General features: G+C 53.1%; 8 protein-coding genes across 8 annotated transcripts; 2 read left to right on the plus strand and 6 right to left on the minus strand.

The window, feature by feature from the left end:
• Nucleotides 1–655: 655 nt before the first annotated feature.
• On the plus strand, nucleotides 656–3,498 carry J4E79_009638 (uncharacterized protein; the record flags this gene model as incomplete). The annotated part of the gene is made up of 5 exons (XM_049358482.1): nucleotides 656–687; nucleotides 733–1,593; nucleotides 1,641–1,834; nucleotides 1,881–1,906; nucleotides 1,960–3,498. The coding sequence occupies 5 exons, from the start codon at nucleotides 656–658 to the stop codon at nucleotides 3,496–3,498; spliced, it is 2,652 nt and encodes an 883-aa protein (XP_049206952.1).
• Nucleotides 3,499–3,850: 352 nt separating this feature from the next.
• Nucleotides 3,851–5,154, plus strand: J4E79_009639 (uncharacterized protein; the record flags this gene model as incomplete). The annotated part of the gene is made up of 6 exons (XM_049358483.1): nucleotides 3,851–4,096; nucleotides 4,153–4,299; nucleotides 4,346–4,362; nucleotides 4,417–4,516; nucleotides 4,567–4,962; nucleotides 4,987–5,154. 6 exons carry the CDS (start codon nucleotides 3,851–3,853, stop codon nucleotides 5,152–5,154), a joined length of 1,074 nt encoding a protein of 357 aa, XP_049206953.1.
• Nucleotides 5,155–6,118: 964 nt separating this feature from the next.
• J4E79_009640 (uncharacterized protein) lies at nucleotides 6,119–7,615 on the minus strand (the record flags this gene model as incomplete). Its single annotated transcript, XM_049358484.1, has 2 exons — nucleotides 6,119–7,374; nucleotides 7,423–7,615. The coding sequence occupies 2 exons, from the start codon at nucleotides 7,613–7,615 to the stop codon at nucleotides 6,119–6,121; spliced, it is 1,449 nt and encodes a 482-aa protein (XP_049206954.1).
• Nucleotides 7,616–11,462: 3,847 nt separating this feature from the next.
• On the minus strand, nucleotides 11,463–15,845 carry J4E79_009641 (uncharacterized protein; the record flags this gene model as incomplete). Its single annotated transcript, XM_049358485.1, has 2 exons — nucleotides 11,463–11,645; nucleotides 11,697–15,845. The coding sequence occupies 2 exons, from the start codon at nucleotides 15,843–15,845 to the stop codon at nucleotides 11,463–11,465; spliced, it is 4,332 nt and encodes a 1,443-aa protein (XP_049206955.1).
• A 1,133-nt stretch (nucleotides 15,846–16,978) lies between these two features.
• J4E79_009642 (uncharacterized protein) lies at nucleotides 16,979–17,908 on the minus strand (the record flags this gene model as incomplete). The annotated part of the gene is made up of 2 exons (XM_049358486.1): nucleotides 16,979–17,076; nucleotides 17,416–17,908. The coding sequence occupies 2 exons, from the start codon at nucleotides 17,906–17,908 to the stop codon at nucleotides 16,979–16,981; spliced, it is 591 nt and encodes a 196-aa protein (XP_049206956.1).
• A 20-nt stretch (nucleotides 17,909–17,928) lies between these two features.
• Nucleotides 17,929–19,188, minus strand: J4E79_009643 (uncharacterized protein; the record flags this gene model as incomplete). Its single annotated transcript, XM_049358487.1, has 3 exons — nucleotides 17,929–18,334; nucleotides 18,400–18,531; nucleotides 18,929–19,188. 3 exons carry the CDS (start codon nucleotides 19,186–19,188, stop codon nucleotides 17,929–17,931), a joined length of 798 nt encoding a protein of 265 aa, XP_049206957.1.
• On the minus strand, nucleotides 19,189–21,090 carry J4E79_009644 (uncharacterized protein; the record flags this gene model as incomplete). Its single annotated transcript, XM_049358488.1, has 5 exons — nucleotides 19,189–19,386; nucleotides 19,468–19,566; nucleotides 19,625–19,876; nucleotides 20,161–20,805; nucleotides 21,031–21,090. The coding sequence occupies 5 exons, from the start codon at nucleotides 21,088–21,090 to the stop codon at nucleotides 19,189–19,191; spliced, it is 1,254 nt and encodes a 417-aa protein (XP_049206958.1).
• Nucleotides 21,091–22,502: 1,412 nt separating this feature from the next.
• J4E79_009645 (uncharacterized protein) lies at nucleotides 22,503–24,568 on the minus strand (the record flags this gene model as incomplete). The annotated part of the gene is made up of 4 exons (XM_049358489.1): nucleotides 22,503–23,185; nucleotides 23,236–23,764; nucleotides 23,817–24,241; nucleotides 24,289–24,568. The coding sequence occupies 4 exons, from the start codon at nucleotides 24,566–24,568 to the stop codon at nucleotides 22,503–22,505; spliced, it is 1,917 nt and encodes a 638-aa protein (XP_049206959.1).
• Nucleotides 24,569–27,752: the final 3,184 nt, after the last annotated feature.

Here is a 27,752-nt window from a genome sequence, read left to right on the forward strand (position 1 = left end):
AAGCATTTGCAGGCGTCAATGGCATACCACTTTCAGGATTGATATTCATCAGCTTGTGCGTGATACACATGCTTCGAGCAGATGGAGAGAGGAGGGCACTGCAGACCTCGGGGGACAACGCGCTTCAATCATCACAACGCATACATAAAAGAACAGCAAGATGAAATGCCGTTCCAGCATCCTCCCATCTGGATCTAGATAAATGCACCCAAGACCCCGCGCTAAAGCCGAACGCAGGGATTCAGCCTAGGTGGGGCGCTTCGGCGTGCCGCACGCGCACCTTCCCCTCTAAGCCTACACGCATCATCTCATGCCAGTCCAATTGAAACATTGACACCCCTCTTTCCTCTTTCGCTCGAGGTTATCTACCCCGCGGACCTTCATCCTGGCTACTCTATCTGCCTCTGCGAGACTCTGCTCTCGACAATTGAGGTGTAGAGCTAATCCTTCGACGCGTCTGTATTCTCCCATATCGCATTCACTCACCTCGATCCACCTTAGCCGCTCTAGAAGCTTCTCTTCTGCAGCTAGAGAGCTTGATTCTGCCCCACGTACCCAACTACGCCTAAGACCGAGGCTTGCCGTAGCAAACACAAACACGTTTGCAGCACAAAAGAGGTTCTGCCAGAGCGAAGTCACCAGCAGTTTCGTCAACATGGCTTCAGATCGCGATGTCCTCCCCGCATGGTTAGTTGATACATCCCTAGTACCGTGGCCAAGCTAACAACCCAGGGCCAAACCCTCGCACTACGCCCTCTCCCTCCACGACCTCGAATTCGGCGGCAAGTTTGCTTACAAGGGCACCGTCAACATTACCACCAAGATCACAAAGGACGATGGCTTCAGCACCCTCGTCCTGAACGCACACCAGCTCAAGCTCCAAACCGCCGAGCTGAAGGCTGGCGACAAGACACTGTCGGCAAAGGACATCTCATATGATGAGAAGAGGCAACAGGTCACACTCGACTTTGGCGAGAAGATCAGCTACTCTGGCGAGGCTCAGCTGGAGATCAAGTTCGAGGGCTTCGTCAACAATATCATGGCTGGCTTCTACCGCTCCAAGTACAAGCCCAAGGGCGACGTCCCCGCTTCCGTCGCAAAGGACGACGAGTTCCACTACATGTTCAGCACCCAGTTCGAGGCCTGCGACGCCCGCCGCGCCTTCCCCTGCTTCGACGAGCCCAACCTGAAGGCTACCTTCGATGTCGAGCTCGAAGTGCCCAAGGACCAGGTCGCCCTCAGCAACATGCCCGAGAAGGAGATCAAGCCCAGCAAGCGCGACGGCTTCCACACTGTCGTATTCGAGCGATCGCCCATCATGTCTACATACCTGCTGGCGTGGGCGATTGGTGACTTTGAGTACGTCGAGGCTTTCACCGAGCGCAAGTACAACGGAAAGAACATTCCCGTCAGGGTCTACACCACTCGTGGTCTGAAGGAGCAGGGTCGTTTCGCCCTGGACAACTGCCACAAAATTGTCGACTACTTCTCCGAGGTCTTCCAGATCGACTACCCTCTTCCCAAGGTCGATCTGCTGGCTGTTCACGAGTTCTCGCACGGAGCTATGGAGAACTGGGGTCTCATCACCTACAGGTGCGTCATGTGCTTGAACAAGCTGGATTTTATGTTAACGTACCTAGGACTACTGCCGTACTCTTCGATCCCGCCACATCGGCCGACAGCTACCGCAACAGGGTCGCCTACGTTGTTGCCCACGAACTTGCCCATCAGTGGTTCGGTAACCTTGTCACCATGGACTGGTGGAGCGAGCTTTGGCTCAACGAGGGTTTCGCGACATGGGTCGGATGGCTTGCCATTGATCATCTATACCCAGGTACGTCAAACCACTACTAATGCAGAATTCTGCTAACTCTCACTAGAATGGAACGTCTGGGGACAGTTTGTCGTACGTCATAAATCTCGAGGTATCTACCATCAGCCTATTGACATTTTCTCTAGACTGAATCCGTCCAACAAGCTTTCGCCCTTGACGCGCTACGAACATCGCATCCCATCGAAGTACCCGTATACGACGGTCTTGAGGTCGACCAGATCTTTGACCACATCTCCTACCTCAAGGGTTCCTCAGTCATCCGCATGCTGAGCGCTCACCTTGGCGAGAAGGTCTTCCTGCAGGGTGTTGCCGACTATCTCAAGGCCCACCAGTACTCCAACGCCACTACCAATGACCTGTGGTCTGCCCTGAGCAAGGCGTCTGGTCAGAACGTCAACACCTTTATGGACCTCTGGGTCCGCAGGATCGGATTCCCAGTCGTCACCGTAGCTGAAGAGCCTGGTCAGATTGGACTGCGTCAACAGCGCTTCCTCCTTGCGGGTAACGTCAAGCCTGAAGAGGATCAAACTACCTGGTGGATTCCGCTTGGCCTTCACTCTGGCGAGTCAGCCTCAAGCGCGTCTGTTCACGAGACCACTGCTATGACACAGAAGGAAGACACAATCCGCAACGTCAGTGACAGCTTCTACCTGCTCAACAAGGACCTCACTGGCTTCTATCGCACCAACTACCCTGCGGACCGCCTGAAGAAGCTTGGAGAAGACCGCGATCAGCTTACCGTGCAAGACAAGATTGGCCTCGTTGGTGACGCCTACGCCAACGCAGTGGCAGGTTACGGCTCCACCGCTGGTCTCCTCGCACTGGCAGAGCGCTTCCAGGACGAATCTGACTACCTTGTATGGTCTCAGATTCTGACCAACATTGGCAACGTCCGCAGCGTCTTCTCCGGCAGCGAAGACATCAGCGAGGGACTGAGGAAGTACCACCTCAAGCTCATCACCCCAGCAGTCGAGAAGGTCGGCTGGGAGTTCAAGGATGGCGAGAACTACCTCGTCGGCCAACTCCGCGCCAGCCTCATCCTCTCCGCCGGCATCGTCGGCCACAAAGCCACCGTCGACGAGGCCCTCAAGCGCTTCGACGCCTACATCAATGGAGACAACAAGGCCATCCACCCCTCCCTCCGCCGCGCCGTCTTCGCCACCGCCATCAAGAACCGCGGCGAACCAGCCCTCAAAGCCGTCCAAAACGAGTACCTCCACACCACGTCCATCGACGGCAAAGAAATCTGCCTCGGCTCCCTCGGCCGCGTCCAAACCCCGGACCTCGCAAAGCAAGTCATGGACTTTGTCTTCTCCGACGCTGTCGCCATGCAAGACAAGCACAGCTCCACCATTGCCCTCGCCAACAACTCCAAGGTCCGCCCGGAGGTCTGGCACTACATTCGCGATAACTGGGACTCCAAGGTGCATCCTGCGCTTGCTGGGAACCCGGTTGTCCTAGAGAGGTTCCTCAGGTTTGGATTGAATAAGTTTACGGATAGTAAGGTGGCGGATGAGATTCAGGAGTTCTTTAAGGGGAAGGATACGAGGGGGTATAATAAGGGGCTTGAGGTTGTGGATGATACTATCCGGAGTTATGCGGCTTATGCGGAGAGGGATGCGGGAGTTGTTAGGGAGTGGTTGGGGGCGAATGGGTATGCGTGACTGAGTGGGGAGATGTGATGGAATTTGCATAGTGAGTTGCGATACAGGTTCGAGATATGATCGTCAGGTAAATGTATAAGCTGACGTTGTTCCGATATTGCTCGCGATGTTCATGAGACCGTCCTTTTCTATGATATTGCTCTCGTTGCTCGTTGGCTGGACCAACTGGACGTAGCTTCCGTGGGGGTAGAGTAAGGGCGGCCCTTTGCATTGAAACCACGCGTCTACGATCTAGGTAGTAGTCGCATCTCCACCGATAACATCACCAGTGCACCTTCTCAGTCCGCTTGACTTCCATCACCATCCCAAGAAGAGTCTTTTCGCACTCCACTTTGTTTGAATCACATCCAACATGGAACTTGACCTGTTGAAAATCACAGCGAGTGAGCTGCAGCGCCTACTAAGTGTCGGACGCATCACCAGCCTCGATCTCGTACGCCAATACCACGCTCAGATCCTCAAACACAACGACAGACTTAAGGCTATGATATCGATATCGCCGCTTCCACATCTGGAGAAAATTGCGGCTAAGCTGGATGATGAAAGACGGAGGGGGGTTGTGAGGAGTGGGATGCATGGTATACCGTTTGTTGTTAAGGTATGTTTATGGTAAGGTATTTTTAACTGCATTGACTGGAATAACCGGATTGTAAGGATGCCATGGATACGTCAAGCGAGTTCCATCTCGAATCCACAAACGGTGGGTGGGCGTTTGTGGGCTCTCAGCCGAGAGAGACTGCTAGGGTTGTTAGGATGGCGGTGGATGCTGGACTTATTCTGATGGGGAAGGCGAATCTCTCTGTATGTTTGTGGTTGGTTTCTGGAGGTTCCGATCTAACCCCGACAGCAATACGGAAACTGGAAGTGAGTGATGAACAGTGAACAGAGGCGCGAAACATCATCTGTTGACCTCTCCAGGGCGTCCGGTATGAGCGGCGGCTGGTCTGCACGTGGAGGCCAGACACAATCCGTATATGTGCGCGGCGGTGTAGTCGACGATGGTATCTACGGCCATTCAGTAAGGCTTCTCCGCGATTGACGCGTATCATAGTGCTCACTGGTTTACAGAACCCATCTGGATCGTCAACAGGATCGGCTGTAGCCGTGAGTGCAGGCTTTGCGCCTGTATCCATTGGTGCTGACTTCAATGGTTCTCTCACGAACCCCGCTACCCGTGCTGCCTTGTACACTATTCGTACTACGCCTGGTATTGTGTCAGAACACCGAGGGTTTCCATTCTCCAAGAACCGGGACAGTCTCGGCCCCATGGCGAAAACTACCGATGATCTCGTCAACTTGCTCAACGTCATCGTGGATCTTTCACATCCGGAAGTGCCCGACGAAGGTTATAATACCTCCTTTTCTCGCGACTGGAAAGATATCTCTTTCGCCACCCTGGACCCACACCACTGGCATCTACCAGAAGCCGTTCAGAGGCCGCAACCTGGGGCGTTGGATCAAATCGTAAGTGCACTTCCAACGAAACAGAACCATGCCTTACTCAGCGAGCAGATACGCGAGACACTTGCGGCCTACAAAAAGATCGCAAGCCTCGCTAAACGCGTCGTCGGCCCAGTCAACCTCATCTCAGACGAGACATTAGATAAAAGCATAGACGACGTCTTAACCACAATCAGTCAGCTCAAGAACACCTAGGTGCAAAATCCACACTAACACATCCCAGAAAACGACTTCTCTAACCTCTTCGAAGCGTACACAAACGGCCTAGATTCACCAAAAGTCAAGACCCTCGCGGAACTAATCAATTTCAACGAAACAAATCGCGACATCGAGTTACCAGAGTGTAAGAACCAACCCATAAATGCCATTCTCATCTTCTGTTCATCACTAAAGCCAGCTATCGCCAGACTCCCCTCGACAAGACAAGCTTATCCAAAGTCTAGAAGATGCGAACTCGCTCACAGATGCAGAGTATAACCGTCTTGATGTAAAGGCGACTGCGTCGGCGGCTAATAATGCGATTGACAAGATGCTTCGCGAGCACAATGTCAACGTGATTATAGGTCCAGCTGATAGCCGTTTGCCCGATGTTGTTGCTTTAGCTAGTAAGCCTCCTTGCCCTGTACAAGTCTATTAACTAAGCTTCCTTCTTACTATGTGCACAGGATATCCATCGGTGACTCTACCGCTGGGCTATCTGGATTGGAATGGACGGCCGTTTGGATTGCTGGTTGTTGGGGCGAAGTACCAGGAAGCGTTGCTTTTGGATGTTGCGAGGCTGTGGGAAGCAAATTTTCCGGGTAGAAGGACGCCAGATTTGGAGTGTGGTTGTAAAACGTCGGGTACTGTTGTGTGAGTAGTACATGCCGCTGTAACGCTGGGCCTTAGTGTAGCTCAAACAGGTTTTATTCACATCAACTTGGTTGTTGTAAGAGCGATATAGTATCGTAGCGTTTCCGCCGTCATAATCCATTGTTGTACAAGACAGTACAAGGTACTCCATCCAGCCTATCCGGTAGCCTGATACAAGAGGGTATATATAAAAGATCCAAACGCTCAAACACCAAACCCGCTTTTTCCCAAATCGAAAAATATCGAGACAGAAGAAATTTTGTTACAGAAAAGATCATCAAAGCATCACCAGCTGCGTTATACCGTACTATCCCCTAATGCTACCCTTCCTGTACTTGTCGTCCTTGAGCGGCACTGGCGGTGGTTCGTCGGCGTAAGACTGCGCTGGCATGACAGAGTCTTTCCGCGCATGTCTTGGGTCGTAGGTCGCACTCGACAGTATGGGCTCGGGCTTGTAGGTAGCGTTCGTAAGCGTCGGTTCTGGGTTGTATGTTGCGCTGGAGAGTGTGGGTTCGGCAGTCGGCTTGGGGTCGTACGTAGTCGCTGGTAGCGTCTTGTATGTGGTTGCGGGTAAAGTGTACATGAATTCGTCAATCGCGTCGTCGATGTCGTCGAGAAGGTTTTGTTGGTCCGATTGCGACGTCTCGGATGTCGACTTGCGGTCAAAGGGATGCTTTGGGTCGAAGGGAAATGTGAAGGAGATGGGTCGCTCGTTAGGTGTGTATGACACCCTCGGTGCGTATTCCGGTGTCCAGTCTTTTGGGGATTGTGTTGGGCTCAGTGGTGCCAGAGAGATCATGCGCTCGGAGTAGATGCGCTCAAGGTCGTCGTCCGGGGCGTTACCAGGGAACAAAGATTGCGATCGCTCGCGCACTTGTGAAAAGCCGCCATCGTATGTCGTCGCTGGTAGTAGGAAGGAGCCTTGCTCGGGTGCAGAGGAAGCTACCTCCATCTCTTCGCGTACGAAGGTGAAGGACATCGGGCGATCTTTTGGGTTAGGCGAGTTGTCGTTGGAACCATTGAGCGTCGAGGAAGAAGAAAAGCCAGGAGAGAGTACCGGGTCACTTTGGCTTCGCGTATGTGATACGAAGCGAGGGGAGGGTACCTGCAGGTATCTGGGAGAAGGCTGGTAGTCGTAGTCTGGTGGTGGTGCGATGAAGATGTCACCGTGCCCCATTCGCTCGCCAGGCGCAACATTCCGAAGCGCTTGCAATCTCTCGTTCGCGAAGTTTGACTCCAGGATGTGCGCTCTCTCGACCAGTTTGTCCACGAGCTTGCCGTGCGAGTCCTTGAATGTCCTCTTGACGAAGCTCAACAGTAGCGACGAACAGGTCATCTTGACATCTTCCCGGATATACAGTCCGTGTCTTGGTGTCTTGAGGCCAGGCTCAGCCGGAGGCTTTGGCTCGCCAGGCAGTCTTCCTCCTACTGTCCACTTCCCCTGGATATCGAGACCAAGCGGCGCGTACACGTGTGTGTTGAGACCTTCCGCTGTGTCGTTGAAGCATGCGTGGTAGGACACAGAACCTGTCGCCAGGCCACCCGGTAGATATGAGACCTTGTCTAGGAGATGTCAGCAAATGCTTGGTGGATATGTAGAAAAGTACTCACCTTTGATAGTGTACCACATCGACCAATACTCGTCAGTCGGTGCATAGCTAGGTGGCCTGCACTTGAACCGTTCCACAACCAACGGGTTCAAGTCGATCATAGCTAGATGATCGCGGTACATGTCGAGCACACTCTTCCTCGTGATGCCCGCCGGCAACGGCGTAATGGTGGTGAAGACAGCGGTCTTCGGCATGATTGCTTTCTCTCGAGGTACGAGTCGTTCTTCTCCGGACTGATGTTTCAAGAAAACTGCTGCGGATACGATCAATGTTTACGCGCGCGTGAAGCTGGAGAAGTGGAAAGAAGAATGTTTGGACAGCGAAGCAGCGAGAGAAGATGTACTTGTTTCGCAGGCCATCAGATCCATCTAGCCATGGGCGCTGACACGCTTCGCACACGTATCAGGCGAGCGCTCGAGCGCAGCTTGAAAAAAGCCCCTGCATCCAGATTTGCGGAAGGTTTGGGAACTGACAGCTCCCCGCCAAGCTCCCCGCCAACAATTCGAGAACGGCATCATTGCCGTTTGGGGCAATCACTGGAATTGCATTCCCTGCCATCGTTGCCTGATTCAGTCGGATGGCATCTGGCCGCTTTGTTTGTATGCGGGCCCCGGTGGACAGAGCATGCTCTTACTGGCATCGTCGTGGAAAACGCGTTGCCGAGAACCGAGAAACGCGAGTAGAACGCTGTCAGATGGTGTCAGCCGAGATGCAGAAGTTCTTGTTCTGTGACGAAAATCAGTGGCGTGGTGTTGCAGGTATCAGAATCCTGGAGCAGATCCGCCGCAGGTACGTTAGACGCTAGCGCTCGCGCTATGACCAATCAAGCAGTGCCGATGAACTATTGAGGGGTTGCTGACAGTTATCTTCGTGAACGCATCAATCAACACGGCCATCAATTACAACAAGGCAGCATTTCGACGTATCGCGTTCCTACTGCACGACTTTCATCTCATCTATCGAAGATTAAAGTGTCTTGTTGCCGTCCGCATCGAACGTCGCGGACGAGGCTGCCGTTCCAGGCGGTTTGCGTCTCTGTTACGTTTCAGCATGGCTTCATCAGGCATACAACGCATGTTATAAGGCATCCACAAAATCTCCTCCTCGGCACACTGCTACATACCAAGCGTTTCGAAACGAGGCTAGAATTCGCCATCGACCACGCGGGTCGGATGTCGACATCCTCAATTCCTTATAACCAAGGCATCGCATGCTTCTATGACAAATGTGCCGTTAATGCAGTCATGTAGAGTACTGATAATCTAGGGTCCACCAGAATTATCTGGAATACTTACAAAGTGACAGATGGCGACACAACTACCGAGAGCTTTCCTGCTCTTATCGCCTGATTGCCTGAATGCCAATACTTGCTGTCACTATGCCGGTGATGACGCTTGACTGTATGCTCAACAAGCAATAGAGGCGCCTTTGACTCAACACTGGGCCTTAACTTGGTCCGCGCTGGTCATCGAAGCTGTGGCTAGATTGTATGCTTACAATGCAGAGACAGTCTTTCTCATCGGATGATTGTGGTAATATCACAGCAAGTATGTAAAGGTATCTGCCGACGAGCGCGATAACTGTGATGATCCACTTACAACTGCCCAACTTCACATCGTACTCATACAAAACTGTCGTCTCAAATTATGAGTATCACATGGAAGTAATCCCCCAAAAACCATTCATAGCAAATGAAAACACGACATTATACTCAAATAGAAGTATGCATTACGACTAAACCAATGCTCAAAGCAAAGCAGGATATCCAAAAAAGCCACCAACGCGCCGCAATCATACCTGATGATCGCAAGTTCCCAAGTCATATACACATCACCTCCTGCCCCACCAACACTATCACATCTCTATACACCCTGATGCATATCCACCTCCTTGCTCTTCGGCGCCTTCCCACCGAACGACATACCCATACCACCACGCCGTCCCTTAACAACGCCAACGACACCAAAAACAAAGGTGACTGCCCAAGCAAGCCATGAAACCGCGCTGATGGCCGTACTCGCGCGGGCTACATCACAGACCTATTCATTCTCCACATTAGCATCTCAAACACCCCATCTCAAAGTAACAGCGCATAGAAAGGGAATTCAAACTCACCATACCAAAGCAAATCCTCCCACTCAAAAACACCGCAAGAGCCACAAATCCACTAAACCAAAACAACATGGTCAGTCCCTCCAGCCCCAACAGAGCCCATTTCACACTAGCCTTTTCAGTCAAGTGAGCGTATTTGGGTAAGGAGGTGAGGAGGAGGGGGACGAGACTGAGGATGGTCCATGAGGGGGCGAAGATGAGGTAGTTTATTTCCAGCGGGGAGGATTGGCGCCAGTGTGTTGACCACCATGATGATACTTGAGGGTGTTAGTTTGATGGAGCAGATGGGGGGATGGTGAGATGGTGGAGGGACGGAGGGTAGAAGAGGGGGTAGGAAGCTTACCATAAGCCATCAACCCGAGTACGACAACGGAAAGTACAGCTTGAGCCGCGCGAACGGGTAGGATCCAGTTGATCGCCATTGTGACTGTGCCTCTTCCTCTCTTCTTTCCTTTTCCCTACTACACTCTTTGCTCTTTCCGCTTCCGTTCCGGTCTCGATCTCCTCAAAGGAAGTGGCGGAGGCGTATGCGTATAGTATAACGAACGTATCGTATCGTGTCGTGCCGTAGCTCCCGTCTATATTGCGCGGCGTAGTAGTGCGTTGAAAGCCTCGTTCGTATAATTCGCTATTAAAAGAGTGTCAAGAAAGATAAGAACAGTATGTACCTAGGGTAAGGAAGAGAAGAGGGAACTGAGGACACGAGGAAAGAAGGAAAGAAGCGAAAAACGGAGAAGGGAAACCAGTTCACAACACCACTCCTCACAAAACCAAGCCAGGCATATACACCGTCTCCCAAGGCGTTCAGTAAGCATTACCTGCAACCCATCTGCTCGCCCACTCCAACATGCCACGCGACGCGCATACTATTTCTTGACACCCACGTTGCGGCACAATGCAAAATGCGCTGTGTCCCGCCGTCGCAATACCCATCACACACTGCACGGAACAGCGAGTTCCCAGTCGCAACGCAGACGACACAAGGCTGTGACTGGCTTCAAGTGGTGTTTCAGTTGAGGTTAAAGTGGACGGGGGGTGGGTAATCTGCGACGATTCATGCGACAAGCGACGGATCGCGGGGCTTCGTCTCATCGTGATCGCCCCCGATGTCTGCTCTGCCGAACACGCGAACACCCACGAGGAGCACGCGAGCAGCGTGAGCGGGAAGGATGCGTACGCGCGCAGATCAATGGGTATGAATCGTTAATGTAAAAGTCCATCATATGCAAGGTATAGTTCGCGCCACGCTCCGCCGCAACATCATCAAAAACACAATTTCCAGTAACCGGTGTATTACTCCAGCCATTAACCATGCCGTTACTATATCCATCCACCATCGCAAGAAAATATCGTACACATGCCTCATCCTCCCTAACGCTTGAGCTCAAAGGCCGACAACTCGTAAAAAAAGAGTCGTCAATCCGATACTTCACTCATAGCATGCCAGATCGTGAGAAAGATCATAGACCGCCCACACACCCCATCATCCCCAAATCCAGCGGTTTCGTCGTGAGAACACAAGTGCAGAAACAGTCAAAAGACGTGAGCATTCCAGCATCACTAGACTGTTTACTGACAAGACGCTCGGTGAGTGGATCGCTGGAAGGTAAAGACAGTGGGTATCTGAAAGGAAAGGAAATGAATCTATGTGTACATTGGAAAGGAAAGAAAAGGAAGATCGAACTAGAAAAGGAAAGTGTAAAGTATCTGGTGTGGTAGACCTGCCGTGATATATGCGTACTCCATGTGACATCGGTGATCATGACGTCGAAGACAAGGCAACGAAGACTTGCAAAGAGGTAATGATCAAACGATACTGAAGGCGCAAGCAGAAGTCCAAACACCTTGAGCAATGATACATGTCAAGGCATTCTCAGCACATGACGCTCATTACTGTACGAATAAATTGCTGCCCTATCACCTCGGTCTTCAACCACGGGGGCTGAAGGGCGCAGCGGCGCGAGTCATTTCGTTGCACTTGTTGACCAGCTGAGAGATGGCGCGAAGGAGCGGGCTGCCAGGGGTGCTCTCGTTGAGCTGGATGTATGCGGCGGTCAAGCGTTGGATGACGACGTCCATGATCTTAGGAATGATGTCGCGAATTTCCTGGTCCTGTGATGTTTCATTAGCAAAAGCATGGCAGTTATGCAGCGGTGAACTTACGTTGGGGTTGACGCTCTGGAATACAGCGTTGAGCCAGACAAGGCGCTCCGTCAGGTTGCGTCCCAGATGCTCAGATACGACCGCACCAGTCGACAGCGCAAGCAGCGGGCTCACCTGGCTGAGGTAGGCAGGATCGTAGCGGACGAAGACAGAGTCGAAGAGCGCGGCGCTGCGGGGCGACTGCAACCACTGCATGGTACCCTGCTCGTAGTTGCCTTCGGACATGAGACGGTGAATAGACTCGATCTCAAGCTCCTCCTGTGACTTCTGCTTGGGAGGGGAACGTGTAGCAGCAGGCGAGTCTTGGATTTGTCGAGGAGCTGGAGCCTGACGAGCCTCGAGGAGCTTTGCGACCTGAGATTGAAGTTCAATCTGGTTGGCAGCCATAGTCTGAATAGTCTCTAGACATGTCTGCACAGTCTCGGTCAACGCGGAGATCTTGATAGCATCTTCACGGCGTTGAGCATGGGCTTGTCGGAGCTCACCGCCGATCTGACGCTCGATCATGTTGGTCAAGTTCGACATGGCGGGGTTGACGACGGTGGCAACTGAGGCAGCGATCATAGGCTCGAAGTTACCGGCAATCTTCTTCGCGACCTGGTCAGAGAGTGACTGGAACATCTGGGGCTGCTTCAGGGATCGAGATACGGCATCAGGAACTTCCTTGGACAACTGCTGGGCTAAGATGGGCTTGAGGTTGGCGCTCAGACCCTGCTCAACGGTAGCAGTGGTCTTAGCCAGCACCTCGGGAAGCACAACGTTGCGGATGTTGTCATTGACCATCTTGCCGATGACACCCTCAACGTTCTCGTTGAGTGTGCTAGACACCTGGCGCAGGATGGCCTGCTGATGGGCGCCGTTGGCTGCGTTCATAACGCGCTTGTCCTCGTCGAAACGCTTGTACATGATGTCCAGCTCGCGCGAGAAGCCCTTGGTGATCTCAGCCTGTACGACCTCCTCAAGCTTCTTGGCATCAAACTCTGCGGAAGGAGCAGCGGTAGATGTGGCACTTGGGCGTTGGAGGTGCTTGCTGATGAGCTGTTTGGCCCACTCCGGCGCTTCAGTGGTGTCAGCAGTCTTGGACTTGGCAGGCTCCTGCGCAACGGATGGCTCAGGTGGCGCCGGAGACTTGGACTGCGGTGTCGCCTGAGCAGCCTGCGCGTAAGACGGAGGCAGAGACGCGGGGGCAGGTGCAGGCATACGAGCGGAAGGAGCAGTGGAAGCCACAGCTGAAGGCGCTGTAAAGACCTGGGAAGATGTCTCTGTGGCGGCCGCGCGCTTCTTCTTCTTCTTTTCTGACTTGTCACCACCGTTAATGATAGCTGCGCGAGCTGCGTCTTGCTTGCTCTCGACCTTAGCGAGAGTAGATGCGCGCATCGCTGCTTCGGGGTTGATGGACTGCTTGGACGCGGTGCTGCTCTCCCTCTTCAATGGCTCACGCGCAGATCGGTCAGAGACAGACTTGGGCGCAGGAGTGTCACCAGCAGTAGATGATTCATCGGTGACAGGTTGAGGGGGCTTGAGCTGCGAGATGGTGATGACGCCCTCTTCCTCAGCTTCCTTGGGGTGAATGGGCTCGCCCTCCTTCTTCCAGCCAAGGTCGCTTCGGCGGATGCGCAAGACGCAGACACCCTTGGAGTGCATGACGTACAGCTCGAAGAGAGCGGCGTTGTCAGGGTCGTCGACATCAGAAGGTCCAGCGGGCTCGTTGAGCATGTGCAGGCTCCTAATCTGTCCCTTGGAGGCGAAAGAGTACTCCGTGATGCTAGTCATAATGGCAGTAGCGTTGACTGGAGGCAGATTGTTCTGGCCCCTGTCGCCCTTGTTTGCCAGACGGGAGATGTAGGCAGCCTGGCTAAGAGCAGGAAGGTTGTACCTCGGGCAGGAGACGTGGACGAAGAAGATTGAGTTCCTGGTAGGGTGGGCGACAGCCATGATGCCCGTGCGGGGATGGAACGATACGCTGCAGATGGCGTCCGATTCGTTCTCGTGAGGCAGGTGAATTTCCTGCACGGCCTTGTTGAGACCCAGGTCCCACAGCTGGAAGGCGTGGTTCTGCTTCATGCCGACCATGACATAACGCAGCGCAATACCCTTAGTATATGGCTTGTCTTTGTCAAAGAAGAAGACCGAAGTGGGCCACGACTTGGCATTGGGTGTGGTCGTGTGGAACTCAAGCAGAGTCTCGGAGACCTCGACCTGGCGGGGAGGGCTGTGAGGGTTGCCTAGGTCTGGCTCGGTGAGGGTACGGATGTCCCAGAAGCGCATGCGGCCGGCCTTGTCGAGTGAGACGATGATGGTGTCGTCCTCGCTGAAAGTGAAGTCCTTACCAGCCTTGCCAGTGAGGATCTTGAGGGAGCGCTCCTTGAGGTACTTTTCCGTGTGGCAGATGCGGCTCTTAGACCGAGCATATTCAGCGGCGACCTTGGGGAAGACGATGTGGATGGACTTGCCCCTACCGACAGCAAAGAACTCTGGGTGACGCGAAGATGGCTTCGCGCGAGTCTTGAGCTGGCCTCCAGATGTGTTATCATCTTGAGATGGCGACGGGGGAAGCATCAAACCCTGAGAGTCGAGATTCTCGCCGAACTGGTCCTCGCGCGCAGGGTCGAGAGAAGTCCAGAAGACAGTGCCGTTGACACCGATACCCAGGATGCTCTCGAGCGGTTGTTGTGAGTCGTCTGCGGAGGTGCACAGGGCGATGTTGAAGATGCGCTCTTGGTGGTTCTCGAAGACCTGACGGTATTGACCGTTCTCCTGGCGGATGATGCGGAAGCCGCCCTTCTTGACGAGTGCGTATACGATGAAGTTCTTGCTGGCGGATACCAGGGAGCGGTCGATCTGGTCAAAGTCCTTCTTCAAGCGAGCAATGTCCATAAAGAGCTCGTTGGCGAAGTAGAGACGACGAGGCGGCATCTGGTTGACCTGGATGGAGGCAAAGGCGCGCATGGGGAACCTGTAGACTATTACCGTCTGGTCCTCACCCTTTGCGAGGCTCTCCTCGGCTTCGGCGGTCTCCCAGTCTTCCGCGACGTTGTCTTGAGCAATTTCGGTAGCGACTTCCTTCAAGGCAGCTGCGATGGGCTTGGGCAAGCTGGCCTCGATGTCCTTGGCTGTGCTTGGGTCGGCAAACTCGTCCTTGATTTCGGTTGCAATCTCAGTCATAACTTCCTGGACCTCTGCGAGCTCCTCAGGTGGGGGGAGAGCAGAGGCCTCGGCTTCAGCTTCAGCGAGCGCGTCCTCGATCTGCTGACCGACCTGCTCGCCCAAGTCGCTCACGGCCTCGGCCACAGTTTCGTGTGTGTGGGCAGGAGCGTCGTCTTGGGGAGCGGGCGAAGAAGCATCGACTGCCCTCTTCTTGAGGATCTCCATCTTGGGGGCAGGAGGCTTGGAGCCCTGCTGGATCGGGGTGTTCTTGCGGGGGCTAGCAGCTTCGAGCTGGTCGAAGGGGTTGACGTAGGTGAACTTGGGGGCAAGCGAGGCGGCGTCGGGCTGGAAGCGAGACGACTGCTCCTTGCTGTCGGAGCCAAACATCCTCATGGGGGAAGAGGCGCCCGGGGTGTGTACGGTGGGGTCAGACGAGACATGCTCGAGCTCGGCGTCTGCGAGGTCCTGCGCGAGGTCGTCCACAACCGTTTCAGGCTTGTTGGACGCACGCGGAGAGAGCACGGAGGCAGCGCGAGAGGAGCGGCCGCTGGTCTGGGCGGGCTTGGGGTGGTTCAGCAGGCGCAGGAGAAGGTCCTGGGGGTTCTGCTGGGCGGCGCCAGGCGACTGCGCTGGGGCGGCGGCGCTGTGAGAGGGCGTCCTACTGCCCATGACACTGGCCATGCTGGTCGCAATGTCGGGCGCCTGCGACTGCTGCGAGACGCGTCGAGAGGGGCCGCCGCCCTGCGAGTTGAAGCGGAGGAGGTTGAGCAGGTTGGTCGACTGCTGCTGCGGCGTGGGCTGCGACACGGGCTCGGGCGCGGGCGTGTTGGCCATGGACGAGTTGGGCGACATGACGGCAGACTGGTGATGAGGCTGCGGGCCGCCGGGCTGGGGAGAGAACAGAGGCGACGAGACAGACGGGTGCTGGTAGCCGTGTGGTTGTTGCTGGTTGCCAGATGCGCCGCCGTTGAGACGGGCAAGCAGCTCCTGCAGGTCCGACATGGTGAAGGAGACTAGGGCAGATCTGGGCGGCGTTAATAAGTGAGAGTGGGTAAGGGCGCGCTGTCACCGCCGCGATGGCCAGCACAGTGACGCCATGACAAACCGACGTACTTTACTCAGGACCCAAAATTGCAAGTGCGCGGCCGAAGCCCAGATGAGGAAAGCGCGAAGCTGCCGGTGATAAACAGAAAGCGGATGATGAAGAGAAAGCTGACGAGCAGACGGGGGCGTGTGGTGACGGGCTGCGGTGATGCGCAGAGGTCAATTGGCGATGCAAGAGGAAGGGCGACAGCTCGACGTGATATCGCTGGCGCCGCAGACGAGCTAGGCTAGCGTATTGGGAACTTGTGGAGACGGCGCCACTCACTTGGCCTGCACTCACCACATCATCCAAATGTGACAGCTCATCGTCGAGTCACATCAATCGTCACGTCTATTACCTGGCATCGATGGATCACTCACGTCGACATCGCATGAGTTTCCGTATTGACTGCAATGCGTGCAGACTGGACTGGAAAGAGCGATGCAGGTCCAACGCACGCGAACTGGCACTTGTCAAACTTCATTTCTTTTACAACCTTTGCTTTTGCCCTCCCATACCCTGCATACCGCCTTATTCAAGGAAGATTTCAGGACACTGTGGCGCCTACATCAAGGTAAAAACATGTAAAGTAGTTGACCCAACGACCATGTAGGCTCCAGACCCGTCCATTATTTTTCTAGTATAAGGTGATACTATCACATATGTTTCAGCATGCAATTTCGGACCATGACGCAAATCACGAGTTGGCCTAGCTTCGATATGGAATGAAGTCGCAGTTCATCACGAAGTCTTGGTTATGCAGACATATCGGGACGCCGAATGTGGTGACTTCAGCGCGGGAATGTGCGAACTGTGTCAATGTAGATGAAGGGAGTGAAGGCGTCAGCAGGTGGGAGAAGATGATAAACGATGTCGCAAATGCACTGCGCTCGTTTTGATTATATGACCGAGCAGTGAGGCCGTCGCACTCGCAAGCACCACATTGTATCTTATGGCCATACGATCTTCATTCGACATATCACTGACTCGAACACTCTCACAAGTTCTCAAAATCAGGATCCTCATCGCCATCGTTCTCTTCCTCCTCTTCCTACTCCTCCTCCTCGGCCACCTCCTTCAGCCAAAGCTCCTCTCGGTGACGATGCTCAACGTGAGCCAGCCACTTGGCCGCGGACTTGTACGACCGGTCTGGGCAAAAGGGACATGTCGCGCTCCTAGTGCATCTAACAATCCTGAACTCGTCAAACGCCCTTGTAAGCTCCTCACAGCGCGTGTATACCTTTTCTTGCACATGTTTCTCGAGTCACTTACAATTCTATTCCTTGTCTTCAACGGCCTGCTCCACCGTTCGATCAAACCATCAGAGCCAACACTCCAACCCATCGACGCCCTGCCTTGTATATGCGACGAAGTCCCTGAGAAATACTACACGTTCTTCTTCCGTAGCCGCATCGCATTCCTCGACCCCATCAGCAATATTCACTTGAACGTCTTCCTTTGGTAAATCTTGCCAATGCAACGGCTTACCCCGTGGGTGTTGCTTGCCGTCGTTTTCCTCGAGCGAATCCACGTCCAGACCCTCTTCCTCATTAACATCCGGCTCGGTTATCTCATCCTGTTCGTTGCGCCGTTTCAAGCCCTCGAGAGCGCAAATGCGCGCACTGTGGAGACCCTCAAGCTCGGCTTGGGTACTCCTGGCTTGTTTGCGGATCGGTTTTGGTGTGCCATCTTTACCGGTGGTCAGTCCTGTAGTCGTTGATTTGATGGAGGTTTTCAGTAGAGATCGCATCTCTTGAGCAAGCTCTTCCAATATAGCGTTCCGTATACTCCTACGGATCTTCGACAGGACCAGCTTATGCTTGTAGAAGACAGCCTCAAGCTCCTTGAGGACCATGTCAGCTGCACTGTCTCCATCCCTCAACATGACCTTGGAAGCGCCAGTGACACTGCCAGTGTAGCCTCGCGGTACGGGCGTATCATCAGCGCTGTTCCGTATCAGAAACTCATGCGTGTCGTCCATCGTTGCCTTGACGGATTGTGCTATTCGACGACCTCGAGGTGTTCTCGCTCGCGTTTGCGCAACCGCTCTTCAACCTCAGCACGAAGCGTGATCTCGTAGTTCCCATGCTGTACGTACCCTGTCCGAGCTGCCTGCTCAAACATCTTCCTCGCTTCTCGCCGACTCATCTGCAAATCTGACGTCAGTATACCTAGATGCTTTTCAAGCGCAGCGCCTTGACTCGCCCTCTCTCTGCCTAGTATATAGGACTGAATATCGATGTCGCCGACCCCGACTGTATCGTAGTATTCGTGAGCGTTCGAGTCGTCGGCATGTGCTGCAATTGCTCGTGCCGCCGTCTCTCCGTGTTCATGTTTGGTTTCGATGGTACGTGTTCGACGAAAGCAGTACATGGTATTGCGCTGTGGCAAGCCCGCGTCGATGCACCTGAAGATGGGTGTACGAAGTCATTGTCTGTCTCACATGCAGTTTATACATCGGCGATTACTCACCCCTCGCGCAGGTGAGGATTCAGCGCACCAGACTTCATTGGCTCTCCAGGTGTGATGGTACCATGACTGTCAGCTGCCAGGAATGCTGCTTGGTTCACAACAACGGGATCAGTCCTGAGCCAGACATCGTTCCTGCGAAGACTAGCAGAAGCTGCTTACAGCGTGAGATACCTGAGTAGCATTGCTACCTTCGCAACATTATCAGGTGCTACAAGTTTCTTACTGAGATGGCTAGGAGGTCGTTAGTTATGGTCGGAGTAACGCGGCTCTTCCCTCATCACCTGTGTAGTTGGCAGGCTGGTCTTACAATATTAATTTCATAGAAGTCAGCGCTAGACGTATTCAACACAGTGCTCTATGGCAGTGGTATTGTCGAAGACAGAGGTTGACGTAGTCAGCAGGACGGCTTCACAACTACAATCTTGTTGGATACAAAGTCGATGTAGCAACCTGGGGATTGTGTTTTGAATATCATTGAACATCGCTCTTCAGACCCACGACTGTAATTTACTTCGGATATGAATTTCACCGGCCGTTCATCTTCTGATAGCCGATCCGACGGAGCTTTGGCGCCGAGTTCTTTCCACTTTGCTTGGGTGATCTCGTCTCCTTTGTGCAGTCGTCGATGGAGAAGAAGCTTGACGACAGGCTTTCCTTTGGCTGTCTTAATACCGCGGATGTCGTTTGATATGGAGTAAGCGACGTGTTCGTCAATTCGGCAGTCTTGACCGCCTTGGCGATTATGGTGGGGATTTTCCGGTATTCGCGCGTGTAGACGTCGCCTAGCATCTATGCTGAGGTCAAGCCCATAAAGTCCTCGGTATATTTGGCGACATTCAATCCAACTTTGGCGCCATCCGTCCACTCACCCTCTTTGTTCTTGTCCTGCTTGTAGACATCGCCCTCCTCTTTGATCATACTGTTCATAGCCATGTTCATGACGACGCTCGATCTTGGGATAAAGCAATCCGTGGCCAGCTTTTTTGTCTTTTTCCGGCAAAAAATGCACGTCGCGAAACCATGTCCGTGCAGGGGACGAAACTGGCATGCGTGGTCAGCTTCACAGACCCAGGCGGCGACGGAGGGATCATCATCGAGTGGTTTCGCATCCGGCGGATAGATGATGTTGTATTGTGTGAAATGGGAGCGGCCGGTGGCGAAGCTTAGCTAAAAGATCAAGGTCAGTATACATGCTCATGTTATCATGCAGATAGGGATTACTCACTGTGCGTTGTATATCCTCAGTTGTAACGTCCAACACCCAATACGTGTCGGCCCTTTCAATCCTTCTCTTCAGCTCTGTTTCGGCAACTTCGGGACCCAATTTCCTCTTCTTCTTCTCATCTTTAGGCGCTGGAATGACCTGATCGCGCGCCGGTTCGGTCAAGGACTCGCTCATCGGATCGGTCAAAGGGAAGTCGGATTGCGCCGCATCGAAAAGGTTGTCGCGCGCCATCAGTGGGTCGAACATAACATTCTATGCGTCGTTTTTGAAAATTAAATGGGGATGTCCCAGGGTGAGGGCAGACGAGCGCACATGGTTTCGATTTCTTGATCTTTATACAAGACCAAGGTCTGGAGACCGGATCACATATTTTCAGTCTGATTCCTTTTTTGAAAATCCTCGTTTTGAGAAGATGAGTGTGTAAGAAGGAAGACAGAGCCGTCGAAAAGTTGCTTTTATACATCGGCACGCCGAGAAGATAAGAGCGATGTCGGCAGGGTAATACAGCCTTTCGTACGCGCCGGCGGGAAGCTCACTTGGCGCCGGGGTGGGGCTTCCTCGATGATGCCGAGAGTCATGCTGCTGTCCACCAGTACATCTCTGGCAGCGTCCTTCCAGTTGTCACTGATCTTCTCAAACCACGATCTATCGCCAGGTAGATCGTACGCCTGCGTAACGACGGTTTCGTCGATGCAGAATTCTTCGAGGTTCGCGCCGGTAGCCGCCAGTGTGGCGCCTTTCAAGTCGTTGATACAGTCGTTCTTGTACTGATTGAGGATATGCTGTGCTTCTTGTGGGGTGAATGATCCTGGTGCTTTCCCGGTGTACTGAGTCTGTGTTTGCGGGTCAGTCCAAGTGGATGGTTGACATATCCTTCCGGCAATCGCCTTCGATGCTTGGAACGCTGCTTCGGAGTTCCAAAGCAACATCTGCGCTCCGTTTGCGAGGGATCGGCGCGAGTCGACTACTTGGCGGCGTGCATTCTTCTCCTTGCTGTCTTGATCGACAAGGATGGAGATGTGTTCATGACTCAAAGCCATATACGCTCCTGCCAGCCTGTCATATTCTTTCGCCGACTCTTCTTTTGTCCAGGACTTGATGGAAGATTTCGCAAAGAACATGTCCTGGGGGTCGTATGCCTGCATGGCGACCGGGTACTTGATATTGATCCCGTGTTTCACCTACGAAGTCAGTATATGTTTACGAATATTGCGCCAGGACTTACCTCTGCGTCATGTCGCTTGTTTCCTCTGTCCGCGCTCCCAGACGTGGGGTAAGCTGGAGATGGCGGAAGAGATTGGGTAGTGGTAAAAGCCACGGTGACTTGTTTGACAAAAACCTTGTTGTAGGCTGCGTACACTGATTAGTTCTAGGTTGGTGCGTAAACGTATCGGCAAAGAACATACCGTTGGAGCTGCGGATAGCAATCTTGAAGGCGCGCTGGCTGGCGCACCATTTCCGGCCATGGCGGCGTCTGGGGAGATTGTCACCGCTTACGATAGGAAATGTCTGGTGTTGTAGGTTGCTGAAGTGATTTCGCTTGGGTAGCAGTCTTGCAATACTAGTCAGAGCTTGTGCAGATGATGCCCGGGTGATGCAGAAGAGGAAGCTGGAAGTAGTGGGTTGAAGGAGTGATGGAGGAGATGTGCGAGAGTTATTGTATTTGTATGCGCTGCTCGATGCTGTTGCAGGTTGCAGGTGAGAGAGCTCCGGTATCGCGGTGCAGCCCGGCACGTGGCGGTGGAGTCTGCGCTATCACGTGTGGGCACTTGCAAGATAGCCACAACGTCCACGTACCTATATGAGGTCTGCTAGTCTTACCAGTTTCTTCACATCTGTATATGTTCCCCCGATGGTGTATGTGCTGATGAAAACTAAGTCACTTACCCGGGTATCTACTAGGTAACGCTGTCGCCCTCTTGAACCGGCGCGGCTTATCGCTTGCACCAAAGACTTCATACTCATATGGAACTGCTTCATACCACCTTCTTCAAGAATATCGCATGACCACTCTCATCTTCACAGTAGCTTGGTAGCAAATCCAGGTTCGCATCGCTGACATCTAATCGGAGTTCCCGTGTTTGATCCTGGTGCGCCATAAGTATAATTCCCGACGCTGGTACAGAGACACTCAATAGACTCGAGAAGACAGTCGTGCAATGCAAGTAGAGCTCTCGTCTGTAAGCAAACTGTAGCGTTAACCGGCGCCAGAACGATTGCCGTTCAAGTTGCCCGTGGCAACTCGTTCTGACCTCATACTAGAACATGTCTAACAGTGAGAGGGTAAAGGTACGGTAATATATGGAAAGCTAGCGAGTGTTCTGTAGTATGGTAACATTGCTGATATTTAGAAAACTAGCGCGGCGCCTGGTCATAATAAAGGCAGGTGAAGAAGAGGCTATGCTAAGTTTCTTTATATCAATCAAGGCGCTATACCGCTAGGCTTCAGCGCAAAGAGAGTCTGTTGCCTATGTCTTACCAGAAATGTTCCAGGACGTATAATTATGCTTAAGCATGCGGTCTTGCTTTGCATTAGCATACGTGCCACATTACTCTATCTTCGCACGGAGAATGTATACTACGCGTTTATGAAAAGACCGACCACAAGGCACGTCTCTAGGCTCTATCTTCATAATACAGGCAGCGCGCGATGCTTAATTACTTCAGTGCGGAGATGACTCGCGCAGGAGTATATGAAGAACGAACACAAACAAGCCCGAGAGGCCCATCAGATGAAACATATGTGTACAAGACATTATGGCCAACGATGGCATTTTGAAAGACTGTTCTCAGCTATCCACCATCCCCATCTACCATCTAATCCCCAATCCCCAAAACTAGAATACATGAAGAATTGAACAACAACATCCAAGCACATCTACCGGCAGTCACCGAACCCAGGCTGGCATCCAAACATCTTCATGCAGGACAGCAGGCTGTTTCCGCAAATACCAGCGGGGCTGCAGCAGTTACCCCAAGCAGAGCCCTTGCACGTCTGCTGGGTGCGTGCACCACACAGGCGGTTCTTGCTGACCTTGAGACCCGCGGGGGAGGAAGTAGCAGCGGGGGCGGATGAGGTGCGTGTGCTGGTGCTGGTGCTGGTGGTAACAGGGCGGGTAGATGTGGATACGGTAGTAGGTGCAGCAGTACTTGGGGCAGCAGTCGAAGGAGCCGCAGCGCTCGAAGGTGCCGGGGAACCAGAAGAACCAGCGCAGTTTCCGAAGAGCGGGTTGCAGCCCGTTCCACAATAGTCGGTCGTCTTACCGCAGAAGCCGTACTGAGAGCAGCACTCGCCGTCTACAAAACCAACGCACGTGAAGCCAGATGTGCCACCGCAGGAGCCATCTGTAGTAGTGACGAGACCGCTGGGAGCAGAAGTAGGAGCAGAAGCGGATGAAGAAGCACCGGTAGCTGCTGGCTGAGAAGCACTGCCACTTCCAGAGGAAGGGGCAGTGCCATTGTTGCCACATTTTCCGAAACCGGCCTGGCAGCCTACTCCGCAGTGACCGTCGGTGTTTCCACAGAAGCCGTAGCGGGAGCAGCATTCGCCTTGGGCGAAGCCTACGTGGATGTCAGTGGGGTGAAGTGTAGTCCAAATCAAGAGGTCGTACCAAGGCAGGTGAAGCCAGATGTGCCTCCGCAAGTAGCGTCGGTAGAAACACCAGTAGGAGTAGCAGCGGGTGCGGCGGAACTAACGCTTCCAGATGATGTAGGACCCGCGACAGGTGGTGTGAAGACAGATGTGGTGGCTACGCGACCGGAAGAAGCGTCTCGGTACCAGTTTGTCTGAGGCTCGCCCAAGCACTCGCCCAGAGTAACCAGCTTGTATCCCTTCGCCTGCATGGTTTGGATCATGTAGCCAGTCAGGTTCTTGGCTGTCTGCTCGTGGATGTCGTGTGCGATGGCCTGGAAAGCGTCCACCTGGGGGTTGCTGGGGTCGATGGCTTTTTTGACGTTGTCCTTGGCGTTCTGGATCTTGTCTGGGGTCACGTTGTTGTAGTCATCGGTGTCGAGGTCGAAGTAGGAGACGACGTAGCCTAGGTCAGCGAGGTCCTTTTGGCATCCTGAGGCTGCGGTGCAAGAGGAGTATGGCGGGCGCATGTAAGTGGGGAATTTGCCCATGATGTTGGCGAAGGCCATCTACGGACTTGGTCAGTACTTCTCATGGGTAATTCATAGCAGAACATCGTACCTCGTTCCTAACCATCTGGTCGTATCGCTGTTGGCTGGTGATGGCGCTAAGATCTTGATGCGACCATGTGTGACTGGCAACCTGATGACCTTCGGCGATCATACGCTTGATAGTAGCAGCCCACGGCTTGCTCGGGTCGTCAATTGCGCCCTTGTTGATGTTGACACCAGTGACGAAGAAAGTGGCCTTTGCTCCGGCAGCCTTGTACTGATCCAACACACCTTCAGTGTAGATGTAAGGACCGTCATCATATGTGATAGCGATCGTGTTTGGCTCGGTGCAGTCGTAGATGCCCTCTCCACCGTACGGCTGGTTGCCGAGCTTGGGACGAGCAATGTTGCGAGTGCTGCCTCCAGTAGGGAGTTTGTTGGCATCACAGGCAGGGCCGTACTGGAACTGGCAGTCGGGTGCTTCACAGTAGTCACCTATGAAGATTAGCATTGGTCTCTCAAGTTGTACCCGAATACCTTACCTCCTTGACCACAGTAGCCCTCCACAGAGCAGCAGTAGCCCTCGGCGCAGCTTGCACCGCCGTTGTTCGGTCCGCACCGGCCATCAATACCACCTTGACGTGCCGTCAAACGTAGATTGGGCCCTGCAACGTGCGCCGCATGTCCACCAAGAATGTTCCTGCTCCTAAGTTGACCAATCTCTCGGGGTCCTAGACCAACAATCTTCGGTACAGGGAAGTCGCCGTGAGCAGCCACGAGGGGTGCGACCAGAGCCGCAGCGTATAGTCCAGTGTAGCGCATTATGATGACGTGACTATGAGTCTGCCCAAAATATAATCGAAGAATTAACGAATGTACGAAGCGAGTGTAAGATCAAAAAGATCGACCGATATTAAGTCCGAACAAAAGGTAAAGACGACACTGTAAAGAGTGAACAGACGCCTTTTGACCCTTTCACAAAGTGAGCAAGGAAAAAAGATAGACCAAGAAAGCAACAAAGGGATGTGGGTGCGAATTCCATATAAGAGGCGACTGGACTACCGTATGCCCAGACATTAGAAAAAGATGCCCACGACGCCCGTGGAGCGTGTAGTGTGCTTGGCTATGGGACGGGTCAGCCGCCGCGCGTGTCAGATTTGGTCGAGGCTGACACTGAGACTGCGATACAGGAGGTAGCCCGCTAGCGGAGAGTTAATAATGTAAGTCTTGACAGGGAGTGTGCTGTGTAGGAAGATGGGTAAGATGAGGTCTTTGATGAAGTCTACGACAGACACTCAAGCGCATGCGGGCTTCCACGGCATCTGCTTTTCTCGGAACCCGGACATGATTCCAGCTCGCAACGCGCGTATGGCACAACGTCGCGAAGGAGCATGCAGGTGCTGTCTTCGCTTCGGAGGCTTTGTGGCGGTCATAAGCCAAGACATACCCCTGGGTCGTTGCCAAATCGGGCGTGTAGATCACGTTAGCGCCCGAGATTCGCGTAGATAGATCCGTGGTCCTGGCCTTTGGGGACGGCCCAGATTCCGTCGCTCTACTCCAGACTCTTTAAATAACCCGGCGGGTTGCCTGACAAGAGACAGCTGGTATGTGGATGGCCTTGATCGCACGTGTAGCAACTTTTTGACGTCGCTGAGAGAAACATGGCTTTCGGCTGAACTTCGTACAGCGAATTCAGATCGCCGCGATGATGCTGACATGTGCGGCCTCGGTGCGATAATTTTCTCTGGGCACATCTGCAGCGGTCAATACTTCGGCGCCGTTGTCTCGAAACACGGTGTTGGGTTCGGATGAACCGATGCAGAGTTCCCGCGGTTTACCCAGGACTACTGGGCAGTAACTCAGTTGCCACAGTTCTCCAAGGCGTCGGGCGAAAAGGCAAAAGAACAGGCGCAGCTTTAGGCGAGGGGCCAACGGTTCGCTCCCTGAAGTTTGTCGCGAACAAAACTCTGTCTTATTTACCGTATTGCGCGGCGATAAAGGTGATTATCTAGCGATGTTGCGCAAGGTAATCCATGGGTAGCTCTGATGTCATTACGCGATAACGAAACGATAGCCGAGAATGCCAGGTGCAGCTGAACCACACTCGCACTCTCATCTTGTGGAAATGATGTGACTTTCTTCCTTCGCTTCCACATTGTCGATAAAAGCCATTCCTCTCGCTAGGCTTCGGGGCTGCCGTGACACTGTGCTCAACAGCACGGACGTTGACACAGACAGCCTCGCGTGTTCACGTTACCTCCAGGGCTACGCCTTCCTCCACGTTTCGTACCCACCAATTTGTTTGCGGAGAAGGCAATTCTCTACTTCTTCGTGATTGGCTCGTAAATCGCGCCTTCTGGTGTAGTTGTGGAAGCCAAGTGCACTTCAAAAACACAGTTCAGAAGTTTTCTTGAGGGAGTACGCAATCCTGCCTACTACAAGGATACCTACCAAAGGATGATCAAAAGCATTAGTAATCTTACCTACGACCAAGACTTCTCCTCTCTTTCTTGGTATCTATACTCTACGCCACAGGATATAACACCTCAGCAATGAAAGCATCGGACTCCGTGTGCCAGACGTGACGGCACTATCGCGTACCTTGGATACCGTCTCGACAGACACATAACGCCATCTCGAAAACGTAACCCAGTCCGATACCCAAGTTCGATATCAAAATACACCATGAACGTAAATCGGACGATACAGGCGACAGACTACCCCGCAAAAACTCACTTTCCCCGGATCCGCAGCAATTTTGTCATGTCGTTCGAGCGGCTCGTCCGGTATCGATGAACGAAAGTCATCAGGACGCGCCAATGCACCAAGAACATGGCGCAGTCTTACATTCTCAACAATACATGATTTGAACAGTCGACGCCTGGAATGAACACTTGGCAAGCCCATTGACATCGGCCCAATGCGACCACTTCTACGACGAAGCAACCTCGACTCTCAACGCTGCACCAGCTGAGACCAGGGGTGGCTGCAATTCGCGTCGCATACTGTCAAAAATTCATCCAGGTTGAGCAGCCGCGCTGTTCTTTCGTAGCACTAGCGCAGCTTCCCAGCCCCGATTCTTGGCGGCTCCGCTGAGTACACAAGGAGTATGACATGGAAGCATCGGGCTTCGTGCCAGATAGCTTCAAGCATATGGTGGGGAGCGAAATAAGTAGTCGATACGTATCCAAGACGCTGTTGAGCCAGTATTTGGATTTCTACATGTGCTAACCCGTCGCAATGAAGGTATGTTGGCGCGGTATAGATACGTCCGAAGACGTCTGCGATGAACAACAGGCAGCTATTCGACTACAGCACCAACATCCATAGGAACGGCGCATGAAGAGCAAGTAGAAAACTTGTTGGCGAACGACAATAACTATGTATACAGCACTGGCAAGTCAACCCGCCTCGATAGAATGGATTGGCGCGGGATGTACCGCAGGATGTCTCTGTGTACTACAGAAATCGGATTCAATGTAGTGGGGTCTGATTGTACCAGCGCCTTACGGTCCATATATGGCGCAACAAGAGAGAGCGCAAACCCCCCCCCCCCTCCATCGACGATACAACACTGGCAAGGACCCCCACCATTACGTGATACATCAGCGCGGGGCATATCGAAGGAGGTCTCTAAACTCTGCAGGCAACAGTCTTTATAAAAAGGTGCGGCTTACTCCTATGTTATGACAAACCTGCAAGCCTAGCGGAGAGACTGTTGCAGTTAACTTTTGCGTTACTTAAGGATATTCGAGCATATGGCCCGACACATCTTGGTAATTATGTGTGGGTCGGTCTTCTACTTCACATTATTTTCTGCTATCACGCATTTAGCGCCGGTAGTCAAAGCCTTTAACGCTGCTTACATCCCGCACAAGACATCTTCATACCACTTTCACACTCGCCAGGATCACGTTGCCTAGAATCGCTTTGCCTTTAATCACTTTGCCTTTACCTGGACAGAATTCCGTATAACCTGCCGTAGAGGTATTCGCGGTATTTGTCC

Source organism: Alternaria viburni, assembly GCF_023758015.1.
Source record: "Alternaria viburni strain BMP 2772 chromosome Unknown scaffold_26, whole genome shotgun sequence".
In the NCBI taxonomy this organism is placed as follows: domain Eukaryota; kingdom Fungi; phylum Ascomycota; class Dothideomycetes; order Pleosporales; family Pleosporaceae; genus Alternaria; species Alternaria viburni.